General features: G+C 47.6%; 1 protein-coding gene across 1 annotated transcript in view; it reads left to right on the forward strand.

Annotated features, from left to right (window-relative positions):
* LOC102045924 (rho GTPase-activating protein 20-like) overlaps positions 1-24,389 on the forward strand; it is a 39,695-nt gene extending 15,306 nt beyond the window's left edge. Inside the window, exons 2-15 of the mRNA XM_055727546.1 lie at positions 3,964-4,046; positions 8,325-8,495; positions 9,081-9,230; positions 10,780-10,821; positions 11,562-11,646; positions 12,524-12,601; positions 13,288-13,354; positions 15,450-15,638; positions 16,091-16,266; positions 16,798-16,959; positions 18,098-18,207; positions 19,164-19,353; positions 19,970-20,084; positions 20,656-24,389. Of these exons, the coding sequence (XP_055583521.1) occupies positions 3,967-4,046; positions 8,325-8,495; positions 9,081-9,230; positions 10,780-10,821; positions 11,562-11,646; positions 12,524-12,601; positions 13,288-13,354; positions 15,450-15,638; positions 16,091-16,266; positions 16,798-16,959; positions 18,098-18,207; positions 19,164-19,353; positions 19,970-20,084; positions 20,656-22,397 (3,357 nt within the window). The 5' untranslated portion in view covers positions 3,964-3,966 and the 3' untranslated portion in view covers positions 22,398-24,389. The remainder of the gene's footprint in view (positions 1-3,963; positions 4,047-8,324; positions 8,496-9,080; positions 9,231-10,779; positions 10,822-11,561; positions 11,647-12,523; positions 12,602-13,287; positions 13,355-15,449; positions 15,639-16,090; positions 16,267-16,797; positions 16,960-18,097; positions 18,208-19,163; positions 19,354-19,969; positions 20,085-20,655) is intronic.
* Positions 24,390-25,049: the final 660 nt, after the last annotated feature.

The following is a 25,049-nucleotide window of genomic DNA, read 5'->3' on the forward strand; positions in this document are numbered from 1 at the left end:
GAGTGCCACAGATGTTGCAAACTTTGGCCAGCTGTTTGCAATCTCTGACCAGCTATTGACAGAAGGAAAATCCAGCCTGTTCTATACAGGTGTTGTTACTTTTCATCTCTATCCCACTTTATGTGAAGAATAACACTCAAGTGCAGAGGTCAGTGGGGCAAAAAAACCCCACTGATGCTGGCCAGCTGAGCCAAGGGTGTGGGCCATACATGGGTTTGGAATGAGGGGCATTAGACTCACAAAGTCCTCAGTGCCAAGAAACACACAGCTAAAATTGGCAGCTTAGAGATGAGTAATGTGCAAACATGGTCCAAACTGTTGCAAGTGTTCACGCACTTTCAGAGTATGTTGGATAAACGAGTATCTGTTTCCATGGCATCAAAACAGCCCAGACATTATGCTGTGTGCCTTCGGCGGTTCTCTGGTTCCAGTGCCTGGTTAGTGTGAGCAGAGCTGACTTCCAACAAGAGCACTCCAGAGCTCTAACATTGAGGAGCGCAGCGAAGTCCCCCTGTCACCCGAAAGTGGTGCTCGTGGGGAATGCAGCTGCCGGCATGATTCGTGACGAACGATGCTGTGTAACACTGCCAGTGCCCAGGCGAGCCACAGGCTGTGGACCACCAGCCACCCCCCTCACGCTGCCAGCTCTGCTGGTGTGCAGCCGCTGGGCTGGAGCTGCAGGGGCTCTGGCTGCTGGAGAGCTCCTGCGAGAGACAGAGGCCTTGCAGTGTCTCTACTGCGTAGTGAGATGGGAGGGGTGGTTTTTGCAAAAAAACCATAAAACTTCAAAACATGCAGGATTCAGAGCTCATTTTACATGGCACTGGAAGAACACGCAAGGTGTTAGGAGATTGTCCTTCTCCAGCAGCCTCTTAAGGAAACAGCATTTATGTAGGCTAGCCCATGCAAACCAGAACTGTTTAAAATGGGGTGCACAGATGCATCCTGCCAAGCAGGGAAGGAGGGCATGAGCAGCTTTTACCTTGTGTGGCTACTGAAACCAAAGGCAGAACAATTTATTATCTGTAATATCTATATTATATATAGATATCTGTAATATCTATAATAATGCTATCTGTTAAATATGCAAATTAAGTATGTTAACTGTGAAATTACGCCAATTAATTGTGTCCAGTTCCTTCAGTAAGATACCACTTGTGTGACCTTGTGGCCATCGCCTCAGTGTTGTCCTGCCAAGAACACTCGACTGAGGGCTTGGAAGGCGGTTTCCTCCTTTGCCTAGACCAGGGGGCCGGCACGTGGATGAGGTGGCAGGCAGTCATCTGCGGCTGCTTGGTTTCCCCCCCCAACCCCCGTCGGGGGTGGGGTGGGGGGTGTTCTGTAAATACTGGGGGCCGGATTGAGGACCCTGGGGGGCCATATCTGGCCCGCGGGCCGTAGTTTGAGGACCCCTGGCCTAGAGTCTGTTAGGGATCAGGCAACTGGACCTCTGGGCAGCTGGTGGTCTTAGCGCGTAGGCAGGATACCCTGCCTCCTGTAGTCACAGCATTTCACTGCAAAGCCAAAGTTCTGTCTTTGTGAGACTTCCACGGGCAGTCCAGCACCCACTGGAACTGGTGCTAGTGAACAGGTCCTCAGGCTTCTCTGGAGACGTACAATGGGTGGGCAAAGACAAGGCTTCTTGGAAGGCATTGCTGCTGCCCTTCAAACACAGTCTGAAACCTTTCCTAATGGTCAGAAGTGATCTACCAGCACTGACTCTCTGGTATCTCCCCTGAAATTTATTCTGAGTAAAATGTCCTCCAACACTACACTGACATAGTGTATGTCATTGGTGTTCCTTACCATGTTGTACCACAAAGCCAGCTAGTTTTGAGGTGGCCAAAATGCTTGCTTTACCTACAGTAAGGTTATTACATGCCATAGGATTCTTCAGGAATGTGCCCCTGGCACAAAGATGCATCTGATTGCCCTTTGTGCCTGCTGCTTGCTGCTGACAGCTTGATGGGGCTTTCCACCAGGCAACCACACCTGGCCTTTCTCCCTACCTAAGATACCACACGACCAATGCTTTGCCCTACTATGTTTTGTAGGAACATTTTATTCTATTAAGGCACCTCTGAAAGCCAGATGTTCTGTTTTAGTAGGGACTTCCTTTTTAAAAAAACAAACATTGTTGAGTTTATGTTATTTTTATTTAGTTCTCTCTGTGAAACTTCCGAAGACAGATCTTTGCTTGGCAATATCATATCAGGGAATGACGGAGTAGTTGTCGTCTGTCTCCATCTACATATATGCACATACACAAGGAATCTACTTAGAGAGCACTACTGATGTTGCAAAGCTGAATATTCGTACATTAGGAAATTACACTCCAGCTTTGAGTTGCATGATCATACACTCTTTTTCCCAAGGTCATCTGTGCTTTGGAGGTTTGTGCCAAACCTGATCAGGCAATGAATCAGGAGCTGTGTAACAGGCCTGTAGAGAATTCCCTAGTCTTTTGTCACAGAAGTCAAAAGGTATATTGTAAATGAAATGGTGTGTGAGAAGGGGTGCGCCTTCCCTAGCAGCTGGACTCCACACCAGCCTCCACCACAGGTTTCCTTTCTGAAGTGTGGTAAATTACTTCCACCAACTTCTGAAGTGGTCACTAATGCCCTGTTCTTCATCTCTGGGATTCCTCACATCCGTCCCTAGAGACAGACTTGGAGCTGTGCTGAGCCCCTGTAGCTGCAGCAAGGGTGAGCAACAGCAGGGTTTCAAACCAGCCCCCAGCCAGCTTTGGTGACTGCTCAGAAAAATCAAGTTCAATGTGTTGAACACCAGGCACCCAGAGTGACTGTAATTGCTTTGTTCTTGGCCTTTCTGTCAGTGAAAAGAGGATAATACCTTCCTCTAACATCATAAGAACGGTGTGTTAATGTGGGTTTAAGGTGCTGAGCTGTAATAGCATTGTGTAGTCAGAGAAGGGACTACTGAGCTCACATGCAACAAATACTTCTGTGTTCAGCACAGAGTTTGAAAAGTATATGGTTAATAAAAGGAACATGCTTTCTCTGCAGGACCTCTCCTGAACCAGCAGTCCAGGTTTCTTTTATTCTTAGAATATTCCATATTTTGATACGTCCAGAAATAAAAGATCAGTCGTTCTCAATGTACTCTAAACCTCCTGGTACTTAAAGCTGTAACACAGGGAAATGCTGAAATTAGAAATGAGCCATGGGACAGATTTTCCCATGTTTACTAAGCGAGAGCCACTGATGTAAGGATTTCTTTCCCAGGCTAAAATCTGTCAACCTTCTTCCAGCACAAAATTCATTTAGCAGATAAAAGGAGACCTGTGACCTTTGTGTGTACATGTTGGCTGGGATGGTTACCATGTCTAACTCACAAATCCCTCTCTTACTGTCACCTCATTTCTGTGTTACACAAGACTTGGTGGCTGTGGCTGTTATAAAAGTGCCTTGAGATTACACTACCAGGAGAGGGGCCTAATAACAGTCTATTTGTGGAACCTATACATCATGGGAGATGAAGCTAGAGAAAAATCTACTGAGTAACCTCATCCTTACCTTCAGCCTATAAAACATGGCTGCCCATGGTATTACATGCTTGTTCACAGCTTTGTCCAGTCCAGTTTTAAATTGGATTTCTATACCTTTCCTTAAGAAACCGTTCCATGCCATGAGTGTTAGGAAGTTTTTCCTGACCTTCAGCCTGTGGGGTTTTTCTCTGCTTAATTTCACGTCATTTGAATTTTGGCTGTGAAAACTGGAAACATTTTAAGTGAGGAAAGTTTTAAGTATCCCACATAAATGTGAGAGCTGACAAGTGCTTTAGTAATAAGGAAGGGAGGGAGGTGCCTGAAAGCACAGATCACGGCTTTCAGTGCTGAGGTTTCGTGAGGGTTAACTAGATAAAAAGAGGACTTGTGGAGTGCGATGAGCAGATCTGCTTCCAAGGTGACCAGGCTAACTGGAATGTCTTTTTGTCTTGCAGAAGATGAAGCCCATAGCCCAAAGAAGACGATCTGCCCCTTCTGCCATTACTAAAGCTCTCAGCAAGTCAAAGTACCATTCCAGGTAGAGGAAACACCTTTCTCACTCCTTTTCCACCTTTCTGCCTATACGGTCTGAAATCAAACTGGGTTTCAAATTCATTTAACAGTGCGGAGAGCAGTTTGTTTATGGACAGATATGGAAGAGTTTTGGTTTTGCTGGAACAACATCATGCTCAGCAATAAAAGCTGAAGGAAAGGAGGATGGGGGGACATTAACGTTACGGCATTTGTCTTCCCAAGTAACTGCTACGTGTGCTGACGCCCTGCTTCCCCAATGGGAATTCCTCTTTTTTCCCATTTTATTTTCTCTCCCTGTCCTGTTGGGAGGGAGGGAGGGAAGGATGGAGCAGCTGAGTGGGGATCTGGCAGCCAGCTCAGGTCAGCCCACCACACAGCACTAGCCAGTTGTTTTCAATGCAAGTAATACTAGGTCTAGGTATTTGATGCCTGTTGTATCCAAGTGTAAAAACACCTGGACAATATTTTGCACAGTGCAGAGACACCCAAGTAAAATCAGGTACAAGAAACTGTGCGTATGTTCCTGTAGTGTGGTTTCCCTGCGGACCTGGCTGCCGGTGAGCTCCAACACTTGTGCCACTGGGCTGGACAGGGAACGCACAGTGCCAGCAGCGCAGCCTCACTGTGCAGAGCGTGGGGCTGGGGCAGTGCCCCTGCTCCATCCCCGCAGAGCCATTCCCTGCCATTGGGGCATGGCGTCCTCAGTACTGGCTTGATGGCAGGGGCCTGTTCAGAGCTTGCATGGGGCATATGGTGACTGTGCTGTGTCACATCGTCTCTAGGTAAAGAGAGGACCTGCTTCCCCGACTTGTCAGCCTGGATTTTCTCCAGAAATTCGCCTTCAGCTGGAAGCCCCCACTGTCTTCCTTATGCCCAGTAGTGAGGCAGTGCAGGGGGGGCAGTGTGCTGCTGCCAGGAGGGAGTGGTGGGTCCCAGCTCAGAGACACAAAGTCCGGGGGACCTTTTTCCCAAGGTGCAGTGACCGGGTCACTCATCACCACGCACATGCTGTCTTGATGCTGGGAGGCCATACCTCCTGAAGGAGTGAGAGGTTTTCCTTGAATATGTATATTTATGTGTGTACATATGTGTACATATATATATGTGTGTGCATGTATTTTTTATATATACATAATACATATATATGTCTATATATATGTCCCCTATGCTTGTAGACAGCAAAAAAATATCTCTGTCCTCCCATGCTTCCTGAACTGCAAGACAAGCTTCCTTGTGCGGTTCTGCCAAACAGTCAGTGGGTGTTTGGCTGACAAATTTGTTGCTGTCCAGTCTGCTCTGGCACCCACCACAGGCAGTGGTATGAGAGGCAGAAACAGAGATGCCCTAAGGAACGGAAGAGGCAGTGCCATGGGAAGGACAGACAGAAGCAGCTGTGGGAGAGAACTGCCCAGTGCAGACCAGTACGTGGGGACTCCTCTCCCAGTGGCATGTGGCTGTGGGTAAGGAGCACAACTGGAAGCTGTCAGAGGACTGGGGTGCAGAGAGATCCCGTATGGACCTGCACGTGTTTTGCAAAGCCCACCAGAGAGCACAGTTGTCCCTGTCCCCTCCGCTCTGACTGCGCTCGAGGGCTGTGGTTTACTTTAATTAACGAGGAGGCCATAAGCTGTCACCAGCCTGGACAGAGCTGTCACAGGCAGGGGAAGCATGGCTGGCCGCAGGTCCTGCCACGAGAACTCGCAGCAGCAGGCAGAGGGGACATGAGGCACACTGGGAAGGCACATCGGATGCCGGACACGGGCCGGTGCGGCATTTGTGCTGGGACTGCAGCAACATTGCCCCTGAGGAGCAGCCTGGTGTCCCACCCCAGCGTGTTGCTGCCTGGCTAGCACCCGGGGACTGGCTGCCAGGGACCTCACTGGCCCCTGCTCTGTCGGCTGGCCCACGGGTGGGAGGGCTGGCCTTGGGCTTTGGCCCCAGCACACTCATCTGGGTGTGAGAGGGATCTGGGAGTGGCATTTGGGGACAGCGGGGGCACAGGGAAGTCTGCCCGCACCCTGCCGGCACTGGGCAGGGGGACATCAGCTTGGGATGTCTGGCGGGAGAGCCACTGGATCGGGCCATCCTGCGGAGCAGTCAGGCTGACAGCAGCTTTCCTTCGCCACCAGCTTGGGTGGAGAGAAGCTCTGTCTTTTGCCTGCAGCTCCTGAGGCAGCCAGTGCTCTGCTGGCGCTGTGCTCCTGCAGGTGTAAAGCACCAGGAGTGTCAGCAGACAGTCATGCACAAACATGGACACACAGGTCTTCTGCCGAAATACCAAGTGCTGGCCATGAGCCCATCTCCCTTGGTCCTTCAGTGGGAGCTGAGCCCTCTTCCTCCTGCAGCACCCTGTAACTACCAGACACAGATAAGGGGATGACATGCTCTTTGCTGCCTTGCTTTGGTGGCAATCTTACAAAAAACATTTCCTCAGGGATTTGTTTAATTTGGTATTTTTTTCTTTCTTTGTAAGAAAAACTAAACTGATTGACATTTTGTTCTGGACCAGCCCTCCTGAAGAATACCCCTTTTCTATCACAGCATTGGTAACTGATGCACAGTGCATCCTGCTTTTCTGAAACAAGTGTGTGGGGTCAAGTCGTGGAGAATCATTTAATAGAAAGGGCAGAACTGATTTTTGTTTGGTTGTCTTCTGACCAAGTTATGTGGCTTCTTTGTCATCCCTCCCTCCCTAAACTGCACTAAAAAAAGTAGAGAGAAACAAATTCTTGACTTGGACTGGAGAATATCCTCATGAGGGAGGGAGGCTTTAAACATTTCTCATGATGGATTGCTATAGAGGGGAGCTGGTACAATGCCATCCTTGCTTAGGCCACCAGAGTATTGGTGAGATTTTTTTGCTCTCCTGCTGTGGTGTTTACAAAGCTGTGTAACTCCTCCAGCTTTAGGAAATCCACTGCCGAGGTTGTGAGGTGGTGTGGCTTCCACTGCTCAATTGACACACGTGGAAAGCTTTCAGTATCAAGTTTAAAGGTGATTTTAGCTTCTCACTCATAGATGCAACAGGTGGAGAAGCCTAGAATGCGCTTGTCAGTGGCTGTGGAGTGGTGAGGAGGGGAGAGGGAATTTCTGCTTGCAGGAGTGCGGGTGTTCTGTGACTGGTGGACGATTTTAGAAAAGCGGCTACTGGCTGGCTCTAAACTCACTCCCGTGAAATCAAAGAGGCCCAATTACAAAGCCAGTGGAAACTAAGTTAAGACTAACAATGTCAAAAATATTACCCTTAAAGCTCATGTGTTTTTTTCATTGGTTTGTGTAGAGTCTGCCCTGAGACTAGATTCGTAGTGCTGAGGGTGGAGGGAAGGTATCTCTTCTGCATGTGTCCTTGCCTGCAGGCAGGACACACATTTTTGCCTACGTGTAGAGACAGGAGGATTTCTGGGGGTTTTTCTATCTACATAAATCTGGGGCCATGTCTCAGAGGTTAGCTAATTCAGTCAGGGTCAGGCACATGAACATGGTCTTTGAGCAAGGCTCAGCAAAGAACTATTGCTTGTTCATTCAGCACAATCCTACCTGCACAGACCCAGGAAAAGCCGGTGGGAGCTGTTGTGCTGCCAGCACTGCCAGCCCAAGCCAGGAGCAGCGCTGGGAGGGTGCTCAGAGGGTGCAGAGAGGCAAGAGGGGAAATGAGCACTTGGCAGGGCACTTCCAGCTGGGGATAGCGTAAAGGATCTGGTTCAATCCCAACGATGGCAAAAACCGTCGGAGTTTTTGGGAAATGGCCAGCAGCTACATCTATCTCGCATCTAGAAAGAAGGTGCTGGATTGCAGCCAGGCAAGCCAGAATCAGATGGCTGGAATTAATGAGTACATGCAGTTCATTTCCTTTGTGTTGCAAACCGTGCATTGACAAGCTGTTCAGTGCAGATGGCAAACATGCAGAAATGGCAGTCCTTGCCCGTGTAGGCTGAGCAGTGCCATGAGACATGTTTTTTCCATGTTCTTTTTGAGTCATAGCTCACACACACGTGCAGGAAATAAGTATTCGACCTGAGTGAGAAATGACTCAAAAATGAATGTTTCAGCAGCTTAACCCCCTCAGATTTGGTGTGAGCATTTAGGCAGTTCTCCATCTGCCTGAGGCTGGTAGAATTGACTAGGAAAAGGCAGGCAAATGCAGTTCATAATTGAGAGTAATAGGGGCAGTGCTGGGGGAGGCATGGGGCTGTCGGGCTGTTCCAAAGCAGTCACCTGTGTCAAACCACAAACCCTTGTTAGAAAAGCTTCTGATGTCTTATGATTTATCTTCCTCCTCCAGGGAAACCACCCTTTCCTCTTCCCATTCAGACAATGGGCTGCCAAGTGGGGTGTTCAGCAGCCCAGGCTCCACTTTCATCCTGGACGAGCGAGTACAGCTAACCGTGGGCCTGCAGACACAGGAAAGACATTTGATCTTGTTCAGTGATGTGCTGGTCATCGCCAAGTCGAAGTAAGAGGAATTCACAGTCGCTCCATCTCCCCAGTATGTGCTGTTGAAGCTAGGCTCAGAGCTATTTGTGGAGCAAGCATCAAAACAAGTCTTCTTTATGAAGACTTTTACCTCCAGAAATTCCTCTTCATATTAATGTTGCTCCATTTTCCAGAAGGAAACATTGTCTGATTGGGTTTGCCTTTTCCTTTATGTGGCTTCTTGAAGAAACAGCATGAGGGCAAGAGGCAGTAAGGACAGAAAACTGCCTTCTGGCGTGGCTACTTCTGCCACACCTAAATTAAGAGCTTAGGTGACTTCAGTTATTAGCATAGACAGTAATTAGCCTAAATCACCATTTACCTGCATGATGGCTCTGGCCACTCACATTGCCCTAAGCCACAGCTGTCCCACTGCTGCCACCAACCCCAAAATCTACTTGCAAAACTTTCTTGTAGTACCTCCCCATGTCCAGACATTTAGTTCGGGGGACAGGGTGGGGCTTGTTGCTGTCACTGGATCTGCATGACTGGAAGGTGACATGACCAGATTCTGAAGGTCTAGATGTTGAGTTCTGGCCTGAGAAATCTGTAATTTGAATTGCAGGTCCTCCTCCAGCCTGAAGCTGAAAAAGCAGGTGCCTCTGAGTGAAGTGTGGACTGGCACCAGTCTCAGCGAAGTGACAGAGAAAAAGATGGATCTGGAGAATTCGTTTGTCATTGGCTGGCCTACCACCAACTATGTTGTCACCTTCAGGTATGTCACCAGGCACCAGACCTCCCTCCCCCAGCAGCCTGGCAGCTGCCCAAGTCTCCCACATGTCAAGCGGAGCAATGACCGAGGCTGTAGGGCCCTGAACTCTGCTGCAGCCCTTCTCCCCATTGAGCAGAGAGGGGAGTTCCACTCATGTTAAACAGTGTGCTAAAAACTTAAATGTTGGGAGACAGTCATCTTAGATATCTGCAGGTTGGTCCCCAAGAGCCTTTTAGAGGACCAGCGCTCGCAAGTGTTGTTTATAGCAAGGGCTAACCCTGCTGCAGAGCATCTGGGAACATCACAGCCACACCTGCCATAGCAAATGTGTCATCACGTAACCTACAAGAGTGTTGTTTCAGCACCTGCCAACAGCCATTTCTGTAGATTAGCCCTAGTTTGAGAATTTTTCATTTCGAAGGACATGTTAGTTATTTCAATGAAAAATGCCAGATGGCCTTGCGACAGGATTAAGTCCTTTATCCACCCTGAGGGTAGCATGGGCAGCTCCTGGGCAAACCTTCCTCCTGCAGCTGTCTGCCAGGATGTCCCAAGCCCACGGCAACAGACTACAGAAATGGAAGGGTTCTTCAAGATGGGTCTGTGCCAGCAGCATAGGCCAGAGCTTGCTTAGCCCTTGCTAACCCCAAAAATAGAAATGCAGGGAAGCATGGAGCACCCTAGAGAGTAGCCTGTTCACGCCCAGATGCCATCTCAAAGGTTGTCCCAATGTTGTGCCTAAGTTAATAAGGCTCACCAAAAAGCCGGTGAGCTTTTTATTACCTGGAGATCAGTCTAGCCCGGCTAAATTGAATCTAGAGCTGGTATATCCACAGGGAGCTCAGGTCACTGCTGGCTCAGGCATCTCTGCTTTGTACTCTCCTTTGCAAAGTAGAGAGGCCAGCAGACTTCAAGGGTCGCTCTGTCCTCAGGGGTTCTGTTGGCCCAGCTCGGACGTGCTAATCTGTGCTGATGGTTTTCCGTCTGTAGGACAGCTACCTTGGTGGAAAAAGAAATGGGAACTGTACCATGGTTTCTTACATGCTGTCTCATCATTTCCAAGGGTCTGGATGTGTCTCCCGGGTGATGCGTTCCTGATTGGGATTCATGTTCTGACACACAAGCTGCTGTTTATGTCTTAGTCCAAACTCAACAGCATAACCCATGTTGGCAGCAGAAGCTTGTAGGAAAGCAGACACTGGGAAGGAAATAACAGGAGAAAGAAAATAGCAATTAAAGATCACTGCAGAAATAATAAGGGCCCACAAGATGAGTTCACTCCAGCATCACAGAAAGATACTTGTCCCTTACCTGAGCACTCACCAGCCTGGGCAGGAAATGTAGTCCAGTTTGTTGTTGGGATTTTTTTGTTATTATTGTTTTTGTTATTTGTTAAAATAGGACAGAAGCAGGAAAGGAGTGCTTTTGTTCCAGGGCTTTGCAGGAAGGAACTTTGACTTACAGCTATATATAAATGAAATTGGGTAGAGTTTCCAAAGGCTGTTATCCACTCAGCACTTGTTTGATGATCTGCCTCCCTTTTTATCTTCAGCTCAGCTGACGTGAAGGAACGATGGTTGTCAGCATTACTGTGGTAAGTAACCCTCCTTCCATCCTCCTCCTAGGTGGTTCCTCGACAGTCCTCAGAGAAATTTGTCGTGCTAGGTGTCAGACTGCTCTCTGGTTTTCAGCACATTAAGTGTCTAGCTACTGTGTGAAAAATCCACTTTTGAAACCTGAATGTAGAAGCCTCTGGGTGAAAGCACAACTGGTGTTAAAAGTCCAGAAAAGACTAAGTCCACTAGAAGATAACACTGGAGCACCTTTTTTCCTTTGGAGCTGGAGGTTGACTTTGCTAATCGCTGTGGAAACGTCACAAGTGTTACTGATTCAGATATTTTTTGATTTGAACAAACGTTTGTATTTCATGGCATCTAGAGGCTACAGTTGTTTCTTTTTCACGTTATGTTTTTATATGTTGTTTCCACTAACATCAGGGCAGAAGTGCTTATATAGGTACAGGGAGGAGAAGAGAATTTCATTTCTGGAGAACAGTAATGATGGTAAGGATGCTGGAAGGTGTTATGCTAGGCACATATATCTGCATTAAAGTACTGCCATGTGGAGTTTTGCTAGTCTGGGGCCTCAAGAAAGATAAAGAAGGGCATGTGACCACACTGTGAACATTGCATGTTATTGTTACTGTCATAATTAATCTGTATTTATTGTAGTCCCTAAGGAGCAAGTCTCTTGGACCTCTTGGATCCAGATCTTACAGTCCTTCGCAAGTTTGGTTGGGAAATGATGTTCCCTCCCCTTTTCTTTTACTTTCAGGCACATCAGTGAGGTAAAACAGAACGAATATCCAAAGAATCTAAACCTTCAGATCTATGTGCTGGATGCTGACAACTGTTCTTCTGTAAGTAAAGCCAAGAACCTGCTTATCAGACCAAGGCTACATGGAGGTCTGTGGGGTAGGGGTGGGAAGGCAGGGCTGTGGTGCTACTGCTGCTATTCCTGTTTAAAATTCAAGTCATATTTGAAAAGGTTTTAGATGGTATTCTTATCCTTCCCACTGGAAGCCCACTCAGAAGGTTTTAGTTTGGGAAATCAGAAGGTAGCCAGACCCTTACCAAAGAGCGGTTCATTCTTAAGATTATTCTTGGCCTCTGGCTTCTTTTCTCTTTTCCTTCTACTTCACTTCATAATTAGCGATGGCTTGTGCTTGGGTGCCCAGTCATTTCTATTTTTAGTGCAGTAAGTTGAGGATATTGATCATTAAGTAGTCACTGGTGTGTTCTCTTGAATTAATTTACTGGGATGTGTCCTAGCCTCTTCATATTAATAGAATACATTTCTAGTCTTCATGCCAAGCTTGGTGGCTCACATTTACCTTCTGGGGACTTCTCCCTCAGAGCGTGACCCCAGACACTCATGCTTTATTAGTGTTGTGCCGTGTTCACCCTTCAGACTGACAGTGGCACTACCATCAGTCAGATACTGACATGATCAAATACAGCATCTGAACACCTCCTACCAGTAGAAATATTGGACAGAATCTTTGGATGGTATAATAAAACCCACAGTAGAAGAAGTAGCACAGAACCATTTTCACAATGTATAGCCATCACCTTTAACAGTGATTCAGTGTAGTTCAAATTAGTACAACTCTTCTAACCATGGACATTTATTAAAGTCAGTTGATAGACAGATGAGTGATGTATTCCTCAGATTTTCAAGCCACAAGAAACTGCAACCAAATTAGCTTCCTCTGTTTTCTCTCTTTTCTTTTCTAGACTACTGCAGTCAATGTGTCCAATGTGGAAAGTGCAGAGAGTGTGATTAAGAAGACCCTTCTACAGCTTGGACTCCCTGTAAGTGGCCGTTGCATATCTGAAGGATCTTAGCTAAGGAGGCTGGCAGTATCTGGTTTGCAGGGCAGTGCAGATGTGGAGAAGTCTAGATTTGCTGTAGCTAAGTAGTAAGTTGTTAGTACTCTCTGGACTACAAGGTGAAGCAACATGTGTGGGTGCCAAGTATTAGAAACACAGACATGGTTACATGCCTGCATTAAGTCCAAACCTTGTATAATAAAGTCCTAAAGACTTCGATGCTTGCAATCCTGCACTAGGATTGAGGCAAGCTTGTCAAAGCATTGTTAATACAGCCATGAAATACTGAACAAATCCGTGATGTTATCAGATGAGCCTTACCCATTGCAGTGGTGCAGCCTTACCCGTTGCAGTGGTGCAGCCTTACCCGTTGCAGTGTTCAACAGGTAGTTTTGACAATCTTCCAGTAGTCTAATACTGCGGAAGGTTGTGGAACATACTGCTGAAATAGGCCAGGAAACCATCATGTGGGTTTGCATCCTGCTGGCTCTTAGCCTTCTCCTGAAGCTTTCCCCTTCCAGTCCATAGCACTCAGTGCATGTCTGACCCCTTGGTCTGTTCAGCCCTCTGCTGCTGTCTGTTGCTTTTTGAGTAGAGTGAACCTCATGGACCCTCACCCTGGCCCCCTTCACCTAATATTTTTCTCTCCTGTGTTCCCTAACCGCCAGGGCAGAACAAGTGAGCACCACCTCTGGGTGATCTCAGGAAAAGACGACACGGCTTACCCTCTCATTGGTAAGAGCTTTCCCATTCTCCCTCAATTCTAGCACCACAGGAACAAGTGATAAATGATACAGGGGTGTGTGACAGAGGCACATCTCAAATGTTGCACTCTTCGCTTAAAAAAGCAAATGGTAAGGGAACCGCTGCTGATGTGAGATGTGACATCAAGCTGATGCAAGGTGTCACTTGGTTTTTATCGTCTCAGGATCCACATTTAATCAACACAAGGTGACGCCTTTGAAGACCTTCACACATACCTCCCTTTTCCAAGCAAATCTGTGAATTTCTGGATGGGAGCCCATGACACTTTTCAGCAGATGCTTCAAATATATGGGAGATTTTTTAGGCCAGCCTGAGAAGTTCTTCCTATGCAGCAGATGTAACGTCAGGGTAGACATGCCTCAAAGCCCAGTCCCAGCCCGGTGGCTGCTGGTATGAGCTTGCAGAGCTACATGCTTGGAGGCTGGTCATCCTCTCCTGCTCAGCTTTGCAGTCTTCTCACAGGCAATGCATGTGGTCTGGGGCAGCCTCAGCCCACCTTCGCTACCTGTGACAGAAACATCCACTGATGTCCTTCAGGCAGCACAGCTCCTGACACCTCTTGAGCACTTTGCCTTCAGGTTCTGTCAGAACCTGAAAGTTCTGACTGCAGCAAGAACGTGCTCAGTCCAGAGGAAAATACTTTGGCAGCTGAATGAAGCAGAATTTTTAGATGGATCCATTGGTGACCTTTTTGCCTCTAGTTCAGAAGCTAACAGGTTTATCCTACTTTTTTGGTATTTATTTAGCTTTCATTGTGTTTCAGTTCACAAATAAGGGAACTGTTTTCCACGGAAGGTGTCATGTCATTAAAAACCCAATTTGTTGCATGTGGCTTCTTAACATTGTGCTCTGAATTGCCACCTTAAGCCAGTACTGATCTGATCGCACAAGCCCATGTGGGCTGCTTGAGGCAATGCCCTCTGCAGGCTCTTTATTTGAAAACTTTCTTTTTTAACAGTTTGTGTTTAGGCTTTAGAAACTACTGAGGCTTGGAAAGTAGGTGTGTATGTAGAGGGATTTGAGGACAGTCACAACAGAGGACAGTGATGGAGATCCGTAGGAGATGATTTCAGAAATACAAGAAACATTTTAAAATAAACCACTGAATTTTGTCTGTTAAGTCCTAACTGTTCATCATGGAGATCACCAAAGCTGGAGTTTTCCAATAACACTAACAATAATAATAGTTTTTATTTGTGGATTATTGGCAAGAACAAGACAGCAAAATGTAAGATTAACTGTACAATCTGCCAGAGAGGAAGCAAGGAAATGCGCTGATTTATGCAGCATCTAAACCAAAGCTGGCAGATGCATCTAAACTGCTCCTTGCTTCTCTGACAGATGTGGTCAGCCAGTGGTGCAGCCATTGCTCATACTGTTTTGCCCTGTAGGATACTGCTTAGTTATGTCAAGTGAGTAATCTCTGCATTAACTCTGCACTGTGTTTTCAGTAATAACCCAATAAATACATCCCCAGGCTCTCCAAGGAAGTTTATGCATGTTGTTTTATTAAAGAGGTCTTGCTCTAAAGACCATGTGTTGTCATAGTAAGACTATTATTCTGGGGCTCTTTAGACTGCACATGTTTATTTGTGGGTGCTTTCCAAGTTGTTGTGGCACATGCTTTTTGTATTCGTCCAATGCATACTGAACTGTCATAGCAAGCTAGGTCCTACACAGAGCAATGCTTGCAGTATTTTGTTAGTGCAGTGGGGCCCATAAGCCTATTAACAAGGGCTAAAACCCAGTTAATAGTGCTTTGCTGCGTGATGTTCTGGAGAGCTAAGGTTAATAATGTTAATACATAATGTTCTGGAGACCTAATGAAGAGTGGCTGTCCATGTTTAACTGGAGGAACTTATCTGTAAAGCAGTGGTTATATATATGCATAGATGTGCCCTGGCCTCTTTAGACCGCAGGTGGAGGTTTTGAGCAGCATCACTTAGAGGCCCAGCTGCAGTGGGAGCCATTGGATGTGGCTGCTTCTTCCTCTGTCCAGATCTGGAGCTGTTTTCACATAGCTCTGCATCTTTGCGTGCTCTTAATACAACTCTTTGCTCAACAGGGCACGAGCATCCTTTCAGCATCGCATTGAACTATATCCGGGACTCTGCTGACCAGCAACAAGGAAGCAACAATAACACCCTCCTGGCTGATGGGACAAAGGCTTCCTTCTTTGATCAGCTGCCAAAGGAAAAACAGCGTCAATTTGTCCTGAAACCTCGGCTCCAAGCTCCAGTGCAGCTGAGGAGAGGTAGGGGCAGCAGGAGTGCATTGCAACCAGGCAGAGACTTTGCCACTTTCCGTGGCAGTGCCAAACTATTCCTAGCATCGTACACATATCCCAGAGTTGCTCTTGTAGCTGATTGCATGCAAAGAGGAAGAGATTGCAGAGGGGCTAATTTGTCTGTGCAATGTTCAGAATTAGCTTTCAGTCTTCAACTGCCTTTCAATTGCAAGCCATTCTTACATTGCACAAACAGGAGGGTTCCCTGAAGAACAGTGATTGAGGAAGAGTTTTGCTGATGGTTGAGAGATGAACAAGTGGTTTCATGGCTGTATGTTATCTGGCCATCCCCATTAAGAGTGTGGTTATTAAAGACATGATGGTTGAAAGTCCTTGCTCTGCTGGGAGCTCTGTAGGTCATTCTCTGGCCAGTAGGAAGGACAGATGGGTGTGTAACAGAGGTCTGTGTTTTCTTTCAGAGTCACTGCAGAAGCACACCAAGAGGAAGAAGTCCCTGATTGACTGGGCCCTGCGCCGCAGCACCAACACCCCCACAAACAGCCCTCCATCGCAGTCCCCTACCACCCCACGGAAGCTCTTCGGTCTGTCTCTGTCCTCTGTCTGTCCTGACGGGATCCTTCCCAAGCCAATCATGGTAAGGAGCAGCCTGTACTGTTCGTCCTGACATAAACTTGATGTGTTTAGCCCAGAATTTAAAGTCACTTGTAGTATTTATGAGGATTGAATGGGGAAAAAGACCATCATTTGCTGGTGATTCACATCTAGTTCAGTAACAAGAGTGAGAGCATCCCTCTCCTGTGTAATCCAAATCACTTCATGCACAGATGTCTGTCCCGTTCCAGTGTGTGTCTCCAACCAGGTAATCAGAAGCTGACAAGGAGCAATGTCAGTGGACTATGCCATGCTACATAGCCTAGACCTCGTTCACTGCAAGAGCCCACAGGCTCACACTTGCCACAGGATAAGCATACCCATATGAACTGTACCTGCGATTTAGCTGGTGGGCTCTCGTCCCTGGTTAAATCATGATAAAGCTCTCCTATGTCTGTCCTCTTCCCAGTACTGACTAGGTCTTATGCTAATTATGTTATAATATGTGAGGTATGATATACCAAACAACAGGATAAAGTGTTAGGCTCTTAAGTACAACTGGGATTTCTCTTAGGATATGCTGCTCCTTCTGTACCACGAGGGTCCCTCTACCAGAGGCATTTTCAGACGTTCTGCCAATGCCAAGACTTGCAAGGAACTGAAAGAGAAGCTGAATTCTGGAGATGATGTCCAAGTGGATGGAGAGTCAGTCTTTGTGGCTGCAGCTGTCATCACGGTATGTTTGGCCAAGTAACTCAGCTGTCTGGGCTAATGGTACCTTCCTTCTTTAAGGAGGCAACTTGACTCTTAACTGGTAGGAAAGGTTTGGGTGGGAACAGAAGGCATTTGCCAGCAAGGCACATTCTCACCTGATGGCTTAGTCCATTTATGTGCACAGAGGTGCTTGTTTTCACGCAGTGGCCCTCAGGCCAGTTTTCCATTTTGCACCTTCCCGTATAAAACAGCCTCCAGCAGGAGATACAGCAAGGTCTACCTCCAAAATAACCATGGTATCTGTACAGTGCCAAATAACATGCCAGAGTCTGGACTCAGCAGTTCAGATGCTGCGTTGACGTAGGCATGAAGCCCTTTGGTGGCAGTAGCACAGATGCTTTGTCCTTCCTGGACACACAGAAGAGACTGCAGGGAGATACAGGAGGACTTGTGCTATTTAACTGCAACTGATCTGCATCCCCCTCAAACAGAGAGGCCATACTCAAAGGAGCTGGCCTCTGCTATCTAGATCCTAAGCCTTCACCCTCTCATCAGCCAGTAAGCAAGACGGAAAATAGCTGCCGCATCCAAGCAGAGGGGTTGTGGTGCATGGGGCATGAAGCTTAGGGTCAGACCCAAGTTTTAGTAAGAAAAAGCCTATCTTTTGCACTGGCAGTTAAATCTGGTCAGAATAATTCAGGCACCTGAAGTATCAAAAAACGTCCCTGTCTCTTGCTCTTGTTGACCTAATACAAAAAGCTGTGGACCAGGAGGATATTCAGTCACTTTCCAACACAAGATATATATTAAGTGGTTAAATAGACCCCTGAGAAAAAAAACAACAGCAACCCTCATAGCTGAGAAATGTTTCAAACAGAATTATGCGCAGCCGTAGGTTTGAGTCTTTTGTCTGCAGCAGCAGAGCTGAGTCCTGCTCTGGAGAAGGGGCAGGGCACAAGGGCTGGTGGCTGCCTTGCAGGAGCAGAACAGTTGTGGGTGGCAGGGGGGGGCAGGGGACGGGGGGCAAGAGAAATGCATTTGTGTCAGGTCTTGTTTTATCATGTGCTTAATATGAATAAACAATGACTATATGCATGGTGAAACCAAAACAAAGAATTCAAAACTGACCAGACTGCTCTGCATATATATATTTAATTCAGGATTTTCTCCGAAATATACCTGACAGTGTTCTATCCTCAGACATGCACGGACTGTGGATGGAAGCTGTGGACACGGAAAATCGGGCACATAAGATTGAAGCCATCAAAAGGTTCGTAAAAGCCTTTGTAAAAGCTTCTTTTGGTGGAAGAAGAGGGGAGCATATAGCCCTAAACGTAAACTTCATCTTCTGGGAGACTCCTGGCAATGCTCCAGGCCACAGTTAGAGCTACTGCTGATTGCCAGTGTCACTGGTCAGAACATGTTCCTTTCAGTGGTCTTTTATGAACATTGTTAACGTTTCTGACCCCAAAAAATGTCATTAGAAAATTCTTTTCTGATGACCAGTTCGAATTACCAGAACCACCAAACTGAAAAAGCGCAATAGTTCAGCCAGCAGGAGTACATCAAATGTTAGTGGCCTTAGATCCTTAACAGCGGTCACTTTTTTTCTTATGTGCACAAAATGAAGCTGATCATCATATTGGCAGTTAAAAGAAATAGCCCTGATGCCAAGGTGGGGGCTGGGACCTTGAAATCAGCTTCACTGCCTTGAGGCTGCTGCCCTTAGCACAAATAGTCTGTCATCAGCATCCCGTGGGATATGCAGTGTATCAAACCTCTTCTTGTTTGATAAGAAAAATGGGTTTGCACCTTACCATTTGGCCTGGGTCTCCTCCCTCCATGGGCTCTATCGCATGGGGCACAGGCAGTGGCATCACCTCGTGTGCTGCTGGCCTGCAGCTGTGTGCATCTCCGCTGGGCAGTCATTGTTTTGTTAGGGCATTGTGGACTTCTACCCACACATTCTTGACTCAAGTCCCTTGGTGCCTCCAGGTCTGGGAGCAGGCGGTGAGGGCGGGTGGGCAATGGGGATGTAGAGCTGTGGCTCTCACCTAAGTCGGTGGAGGGGAGCAATGCAGCCTTACTTCATTATCAAATGTGAATGTCTCAGACTGGTTACAAAAGGGCAGAAGGGGGCAAAAGCTTTGGGAGGCAAATTGTTACATCTGAAGAGCAGATTTTTGTGAATGGCAAGATTTTCCATTGTTCCCACTCCCTGAACAGTCTGGTCAACCAGCTTCCAGAAGCCAACCTCATCTTACTCAGACACCTCTTTGGAGTCCTCCATCATATTGAGCAGAACTCTGGCGTGAATCAGATGAATGCCTTTAACCTGGCTCTTTGCATAGCACCCAATATGCTGTGGCTACCCAGTCCCATGGGGCCTGAAGAGGAAAGCAGGTCTACAAAAAAGGTAATTTTTCACGGGTTTGGCCTCGTGCGTGCCTTCCCCTTTTACTGCTTTTTATGGACACTGTATTTTGTTGACTAGAGGAAGGCACAGGATCAGTGACAGTGCTAAGCCAGGTGGCATCCGGGCTGGGTCCTTTCCCTGTGCGGCTGTGCCCATGCTGGTAGGGGAATTTAGCCACTCAGTTTCTCCAGGGTGGAAAGGGAAGCTGTGGTTGCTTTCCCACATATGGTCAAGCAAGCACAAGAAAGATGGAGCAGCTGCCACTTCTGCTGGGTCTAAAGCCATCTTGCCAGGACAAAGTAAGTAATGAACATGGCAGTGCATCAGAGGGGAGGAATCCTTGCTTGTCGCTTATGAGGTGTTACCAACAATAAGGAAAATTGTAGAACGTGCTGTGCTTAGCAAACTGTAACAGTTCATGTAGCTCATATTCTCGCCCCAGGTGTAGCTCATACAGATGCCTTGCCACGTTCTTAACAGCTTCTTGGGCAAAAGGTTCTGCAGGAATTTACACCTTTATCAAAGGAAAGGGAATGTTCTGGGACCGATTGGACTTGCTTTATATAGCTGGCTGTGTTTTCCTGAAACTGACTCTGTAAATTCATGTCTTTGCCAGGTGGCTTTGTTAGTGCAGTTCCTGATTGAAAACTCGGGAGAGATTTTTGGAGGTGACATTGCTTCCTTGTTCCAAAGGCCAGACAAGAAGCCCAAAAACTCAGAGGAATCTCTGGGTAAGCTGGTGGTACTGTATCTTCCGGAAGTGTTTAAAATCTTTTTATAGGTAAACTCCTCATGCAAAAGAGTTTGTTTCCTCTTCGTGTCTTTTCCAAGAAAAAACACTGAAAACCAGTTGGTGTTGGCTTTCCCTTTGCCTGCCAGGCACAGGCAAAGCAGAGGGCTGAGGTGCATTCTTCCAGTGTGTCCCTGAGGATGGCTGTCTTTGTGGCTGCTGCTCAACTTATTCCAGCCATCACAAGAATTTAGTGTAGCCTTTAGCAATGCCACATCCCATCAGTCTTTTCTTCCAGCTTAATTCTGTAAAGCTAAACCAAATAGTTGAACAGAAAGAGACTGGGTTGTCTCTGTTAACCATCCTATGAATATAGGCCAGTGGTGAAAGCTCAGGTCATCAAGCCAGATTTTTTTATATTGGTCCCAGTCCTGCTCTGAGCCCTGTATAAATCGTGGATCATCTTTGCTTTTCCATGGACTTGATAGTATTTCCCTGCCTTGGCTGTAAGGTACTGTACAGGCTGAGGAAGCAAACCACTCCAGCAAATTAATTTGTGTTCTCTGCCCCAGGCATAGGCTTGGTTCAGCATGATGATTCCTCTGATGAGCTGGAATTTTCTGCTTGTGACCCAGAAGGACAAAAGCACCACCTGGTCCCTGAAACAGATGCCTTTTTTGAACCATCCAGCAGCTTGTTACTCAGTGAGGATCAGGAAGACTGGGACCTCTTCAGTGAGATCACAGCCTGCTACCAGAGCAAAGCCCGGAAGAACACCAGCGCAGACAGCTATGACCTCCTGGAAGAGGAGGGCTCCTTCTGCTCCATTGGCTCAATACGCACACTCAGCCTGGCCAGGGACCGGTGCTTGTCAGAGCCCAGCGTCTGCCTCAGCTCCCAGCTACCCGCACAGAGCCACGAGCCGGTGGCCCGTCAATCCAGCTGCGATGCCACCATTATGCACAGCCATACAGACTACATCCACCGGCTCAAGCAGCTGCAGGTGGAGAGCCAGAAGTTGATTGACGAAGGCCTAAGCCCTGGGGTTAATAAGGCCAGGCAGAACTTGTGGCAGTCACCTCAGACCAGCTCTAGGGTGAAGCAGCTCAGCCTTCAGAAATCCAGCCTGTCCAACAGGTCCAGCTTCTCTAGCCTGTCCTCTGCCACCACCTCCCCATCTGCCTCCTCGCTCAGCTCCTTAGACAGTGCTTTCTCCTACTGCTCAGAGTCATCGGCCATTAGTCCCACAGACGTCTCATCCCTGCCATTCATGTTTGGCACGTCTGCCAGACTTCATGCTGTGTCTCCCAAGATCACCAAGAGGTCCCCAAAAGGGTGGCACAAGTCCTTCACATCTCCTGTGCCTTTACATCTGTGTGACCTGGACAGTTCCCCTGAGGATGAACCCCAGGCTGTAGAAAGCAGTCACTCCGTTGAAGAGAGGGAAAGTTCTCCATCTGTCAGCACAGTTGCTGTGGGAAGCCCACGAACTGACATTGACTGGGAGGAAGAGGAGAGACACTTGGGCTATGGTGGGGGCCCTGGCCCGGGGCTCAGGAGCCAAGATTATACTGAAGAGCTGGAAAGAAAACCTGAGCTCCCAGCTGCCAGCCCAGCCAGCAAGAGATCCCCACAGAGCAGCCACCAGCAGCACAGGGAGAAGGCGGTGAAGAACGTAGAAATCAAAAGTGTTGATTCCTGCCCTCCAAGCCAGGAAAGCCTGAAGCGCACCAAGATAACATTTTATGTGGCCCCAAATAAAGAAAGCTGTTGGGGTTCTCCAGTGGAAGAGGAAGAGAAGAATGACATGGTGAACACCAGCAGCAGTGACTCACCCAGCAGCAGCAGTGAGCAAAGCTTCTCCAAAGGCTTGCAGACTGCGAGAGTCCATATCCCCCAGACAGTTTTCTATGGGCAGAATACCCCTCTCGTCCTGCAGTCTGTCTCCAGGCGCTACCACCACGAACAAATGAGCCCATCCCCACAGGCAGAGCCCAGAGAGCCCCCCCCAAGTGCCTCTGCTCCCCAGGAGCTGGAGAGCAAGCCAGTGGAAATGGCGCAGGCGCCAGCCCAGAGCAAGGGCTTCAACACATTCAGGCACACCATCCGCATCATCCTCCCCACCTCCATTCGAAACACCGTCAGGGAGTATTTCAAGCACGATGAAACCAAGACCTGTCCTGTGGCCGAGGCAGAAGCAGTGGAGAACGAACTCCTGCGGAGCAGGGTGGAGTGGCTCAGGAGCCAGCAACGGGCAGAGGGAGCCAACGAGGAGCATGATGCAGAGGCGTTTGCAGAAGAGACATTTGTCTAGGGAGATGGATGTGGAAGAACTGAATATTTTTTTTATGTGCAGCATAAAAATATTCTGTAAGATATGATCAGGGTGTGAAGAATCTAGCAGGCTGCATGGGGCAATAAGTGTAAAGTGGCACTAATGTGTATGTAAAGTTGGGGTTTAACATTAATTTTGGCTGAGGCGGGGTGGGTGGGTGAGTGTGCGCGTGCGTGCGTGTGTTTTTTTCTTTATACCCTTTTTCTACAGAAGAGACTTCACTGCCTGGGTGTCTAGTGGTCTGAATGCCACCAGAATGCCCCTCCCTGTCCATGAATTAGCTGACCTGTGCAGGGTCTGACTCAAATAATTTCTTTTTAAAGCAGGAAAGGAAAAACTGCTTTATTTTCTCCAGCCAGCTGCTGCTGTATATGGATGACCAGAGAGTTGGGACAGCAAACACTCCATCAGAATCAGTTAAAAACCTTTACGCTTGCACAAAATACTCCATTATTCACTGTTCATTGCCACCATTCATCCAAAGGAAGACCCTTCACCTCCATCCTAGAATCACCACTGCTTCTCTCTGCTCATCCTTTGTCCCCTGGTGGTCTGGCTCACAGTCTGAATTCATCACTGAGGCTGGGTTCCAGAAATACCAAACAGAGCCCGGAGCCCAAAGCCCAGCTTTCACTGACAGATAGCATATATATCATTTTAACCCCAAGATTGCTTTTATTTTTTCCAATTAATAGTGCATTGACTCTCTCTTCTCATACCTCCCTTAAAGCTAGCGTTTGACAGAGCCACAGTTACTATATAGGATTTTTGGAGTGTTGCTTTGGCAGGGCTAGGAACATTTGTCTTCTTCACTGTCCTCTGGGAGTAGCTGGTCATTTTAGTCCTAGTAAAAGGTGACATCAGATTTGTGTAAGGGATGGTGACATTTCAGAAGGCCCTTTCCAGAGGCAGTGTAGATGGGGCAAGTAATCAAATTCCGAGTCATGCTGAGAATGACTTAAGCAAGATTTGGCTTTAGCATGAAGACAAGGATTTGTGGAAGTTGACAAGAACATTGTTGAGTGGTTGCTGAGGCAAAGCACCATCTGGCCAGAAAGTTTTCAGACAGTCCGTAAGCTGAGACTGTCCAGGCTTCAACAGCACTGATGCTGTTTCAGAGAAGCAGGTTCCCGTTCAGCATAGTACATGGCCCAGTGTGCTCCAGCAGAATTAATTTTGGAGAAGTGCCAGGCAGGGATGTGCTAAGCAGACTTCTTGTGTTGCACCAGTAAAGTGGTGCAGCCAGTGGACCCTCAGAGCATCCCTGTGATTCCACTCAAAGCAATGCTCAGAAGCACCATAGTAGTTTGACAGGCATTATGAAATTGATGGGAAAAAGTATCAAAAGTTTAAAAGTTCAGGATGTTTCATTCGAAAGTTATGTGAAAGTTTTCTAAGGTCGTTTTTCTCAGAGAGATGCTTCTTTTACTAGATTAACAGGGAGCAGGTGAAGGATGAGAAATACATGAATCACAATGGGCTTGTGGAGTAAGTGCCTTCTGCAAGTTGCTAAGTGTCTGCAAATAGCTCTGTCTTGAGTTGCTTGACACCTGCCACAGCTCAGCCCTTGCACGGGCCGGGGGGGGGGGGGGGGGGGGGGGGGGGGGGGGGCGCGGCGGAGAAGGCACTCTGCAGAATGATCCAGCAGGTATCAGCTGCCTCCGCTCACCTGCTTGGTGCCTGTGACCATGCCAGGCAGCTGGCCCAGCACTCCCAATTCACCCATCAAACACCAGAGCAGGGGAGAGGGGGGAAGCCCAGAGCCCACTTCCCAAGGTATAGAGAGTTTGATTTGTTACGTGCAGGGTGTTTAACTCTCAGATGTGGCCTTTGTATGATGAAAGTTGTATATACTTGTAACACAACCCCCACCACCATTTCCCTCACACGTGAACACTGACGAGGCATTCACCACCTTTTTTCCAGGGCTACAGTTGTAACTATTTCAATAAAAGACACGCGAGTTTGTCATTGTGGTGTAGTGATCCTAGTTCGTTCCCTTGCTCTTCCTTCCCTCCCCTCTGTGCTCAGGTGGTGGCAAGACACAAACCGTGCCGTGAAACACATGTGCTTCCAGGCCACTCTGCCAGGTTGGCCATGCTGCCCAGGAGCCTGCACCCAGCAAATCCACTCCAGCATTGCTCTTATTTGTGTATTTTCAGGAAGGTGAAACAGCACTAAATATTATGGGAAAAGTTGGTCTGTACTTGGAAGAGAGATTATTCTGAATTCTGAACATACTAATGGATTCTAAACTGGCTTGGTGGCTGGACTGGTCTCAGTTCAAACGAAGGGGACCTGGACCAAATGCAGAGTAAGAGCTTGTGACTTGAGTCACCTAAAAGAATTACGAGTTAGAAAGAGATTGGTTTATAGAAACATTAGCAGGGGCAGGGCAAAACACATTTTTCCTCATCTCATCTTAGGCTGCCTAATATGGGTGCATTTCCCTGAATAGTTGCTCTAACCCAGCTTTCTATTGATAATTTTTCTTCGTTTAAAACAAAACGAAATGTGGTAGCACAAACCGCTGGCCCCTTTGGGAGCATGTGGCTGCCCAACAGAGGCAGGGTCCTGCACAAGATGGAGGGAGACTGGCCTCTGCAAGAGCACGGCACCCTTGCTTACCTG

The sequence above is a fragment of the Falco cherrug genome, chromosome 15 (genome assembly GCF_023634085.1).
Source record: "Falco cherrug isolate bFalChe1 chromosome 15, bFalChe1.pri, whole genome shotgun sequence".
Lineage (NCBI taxonomy): Eukaryota > Metazoa > Chordata > Aves > Falconiformes > Falconidae > Falco > Falco cherrug.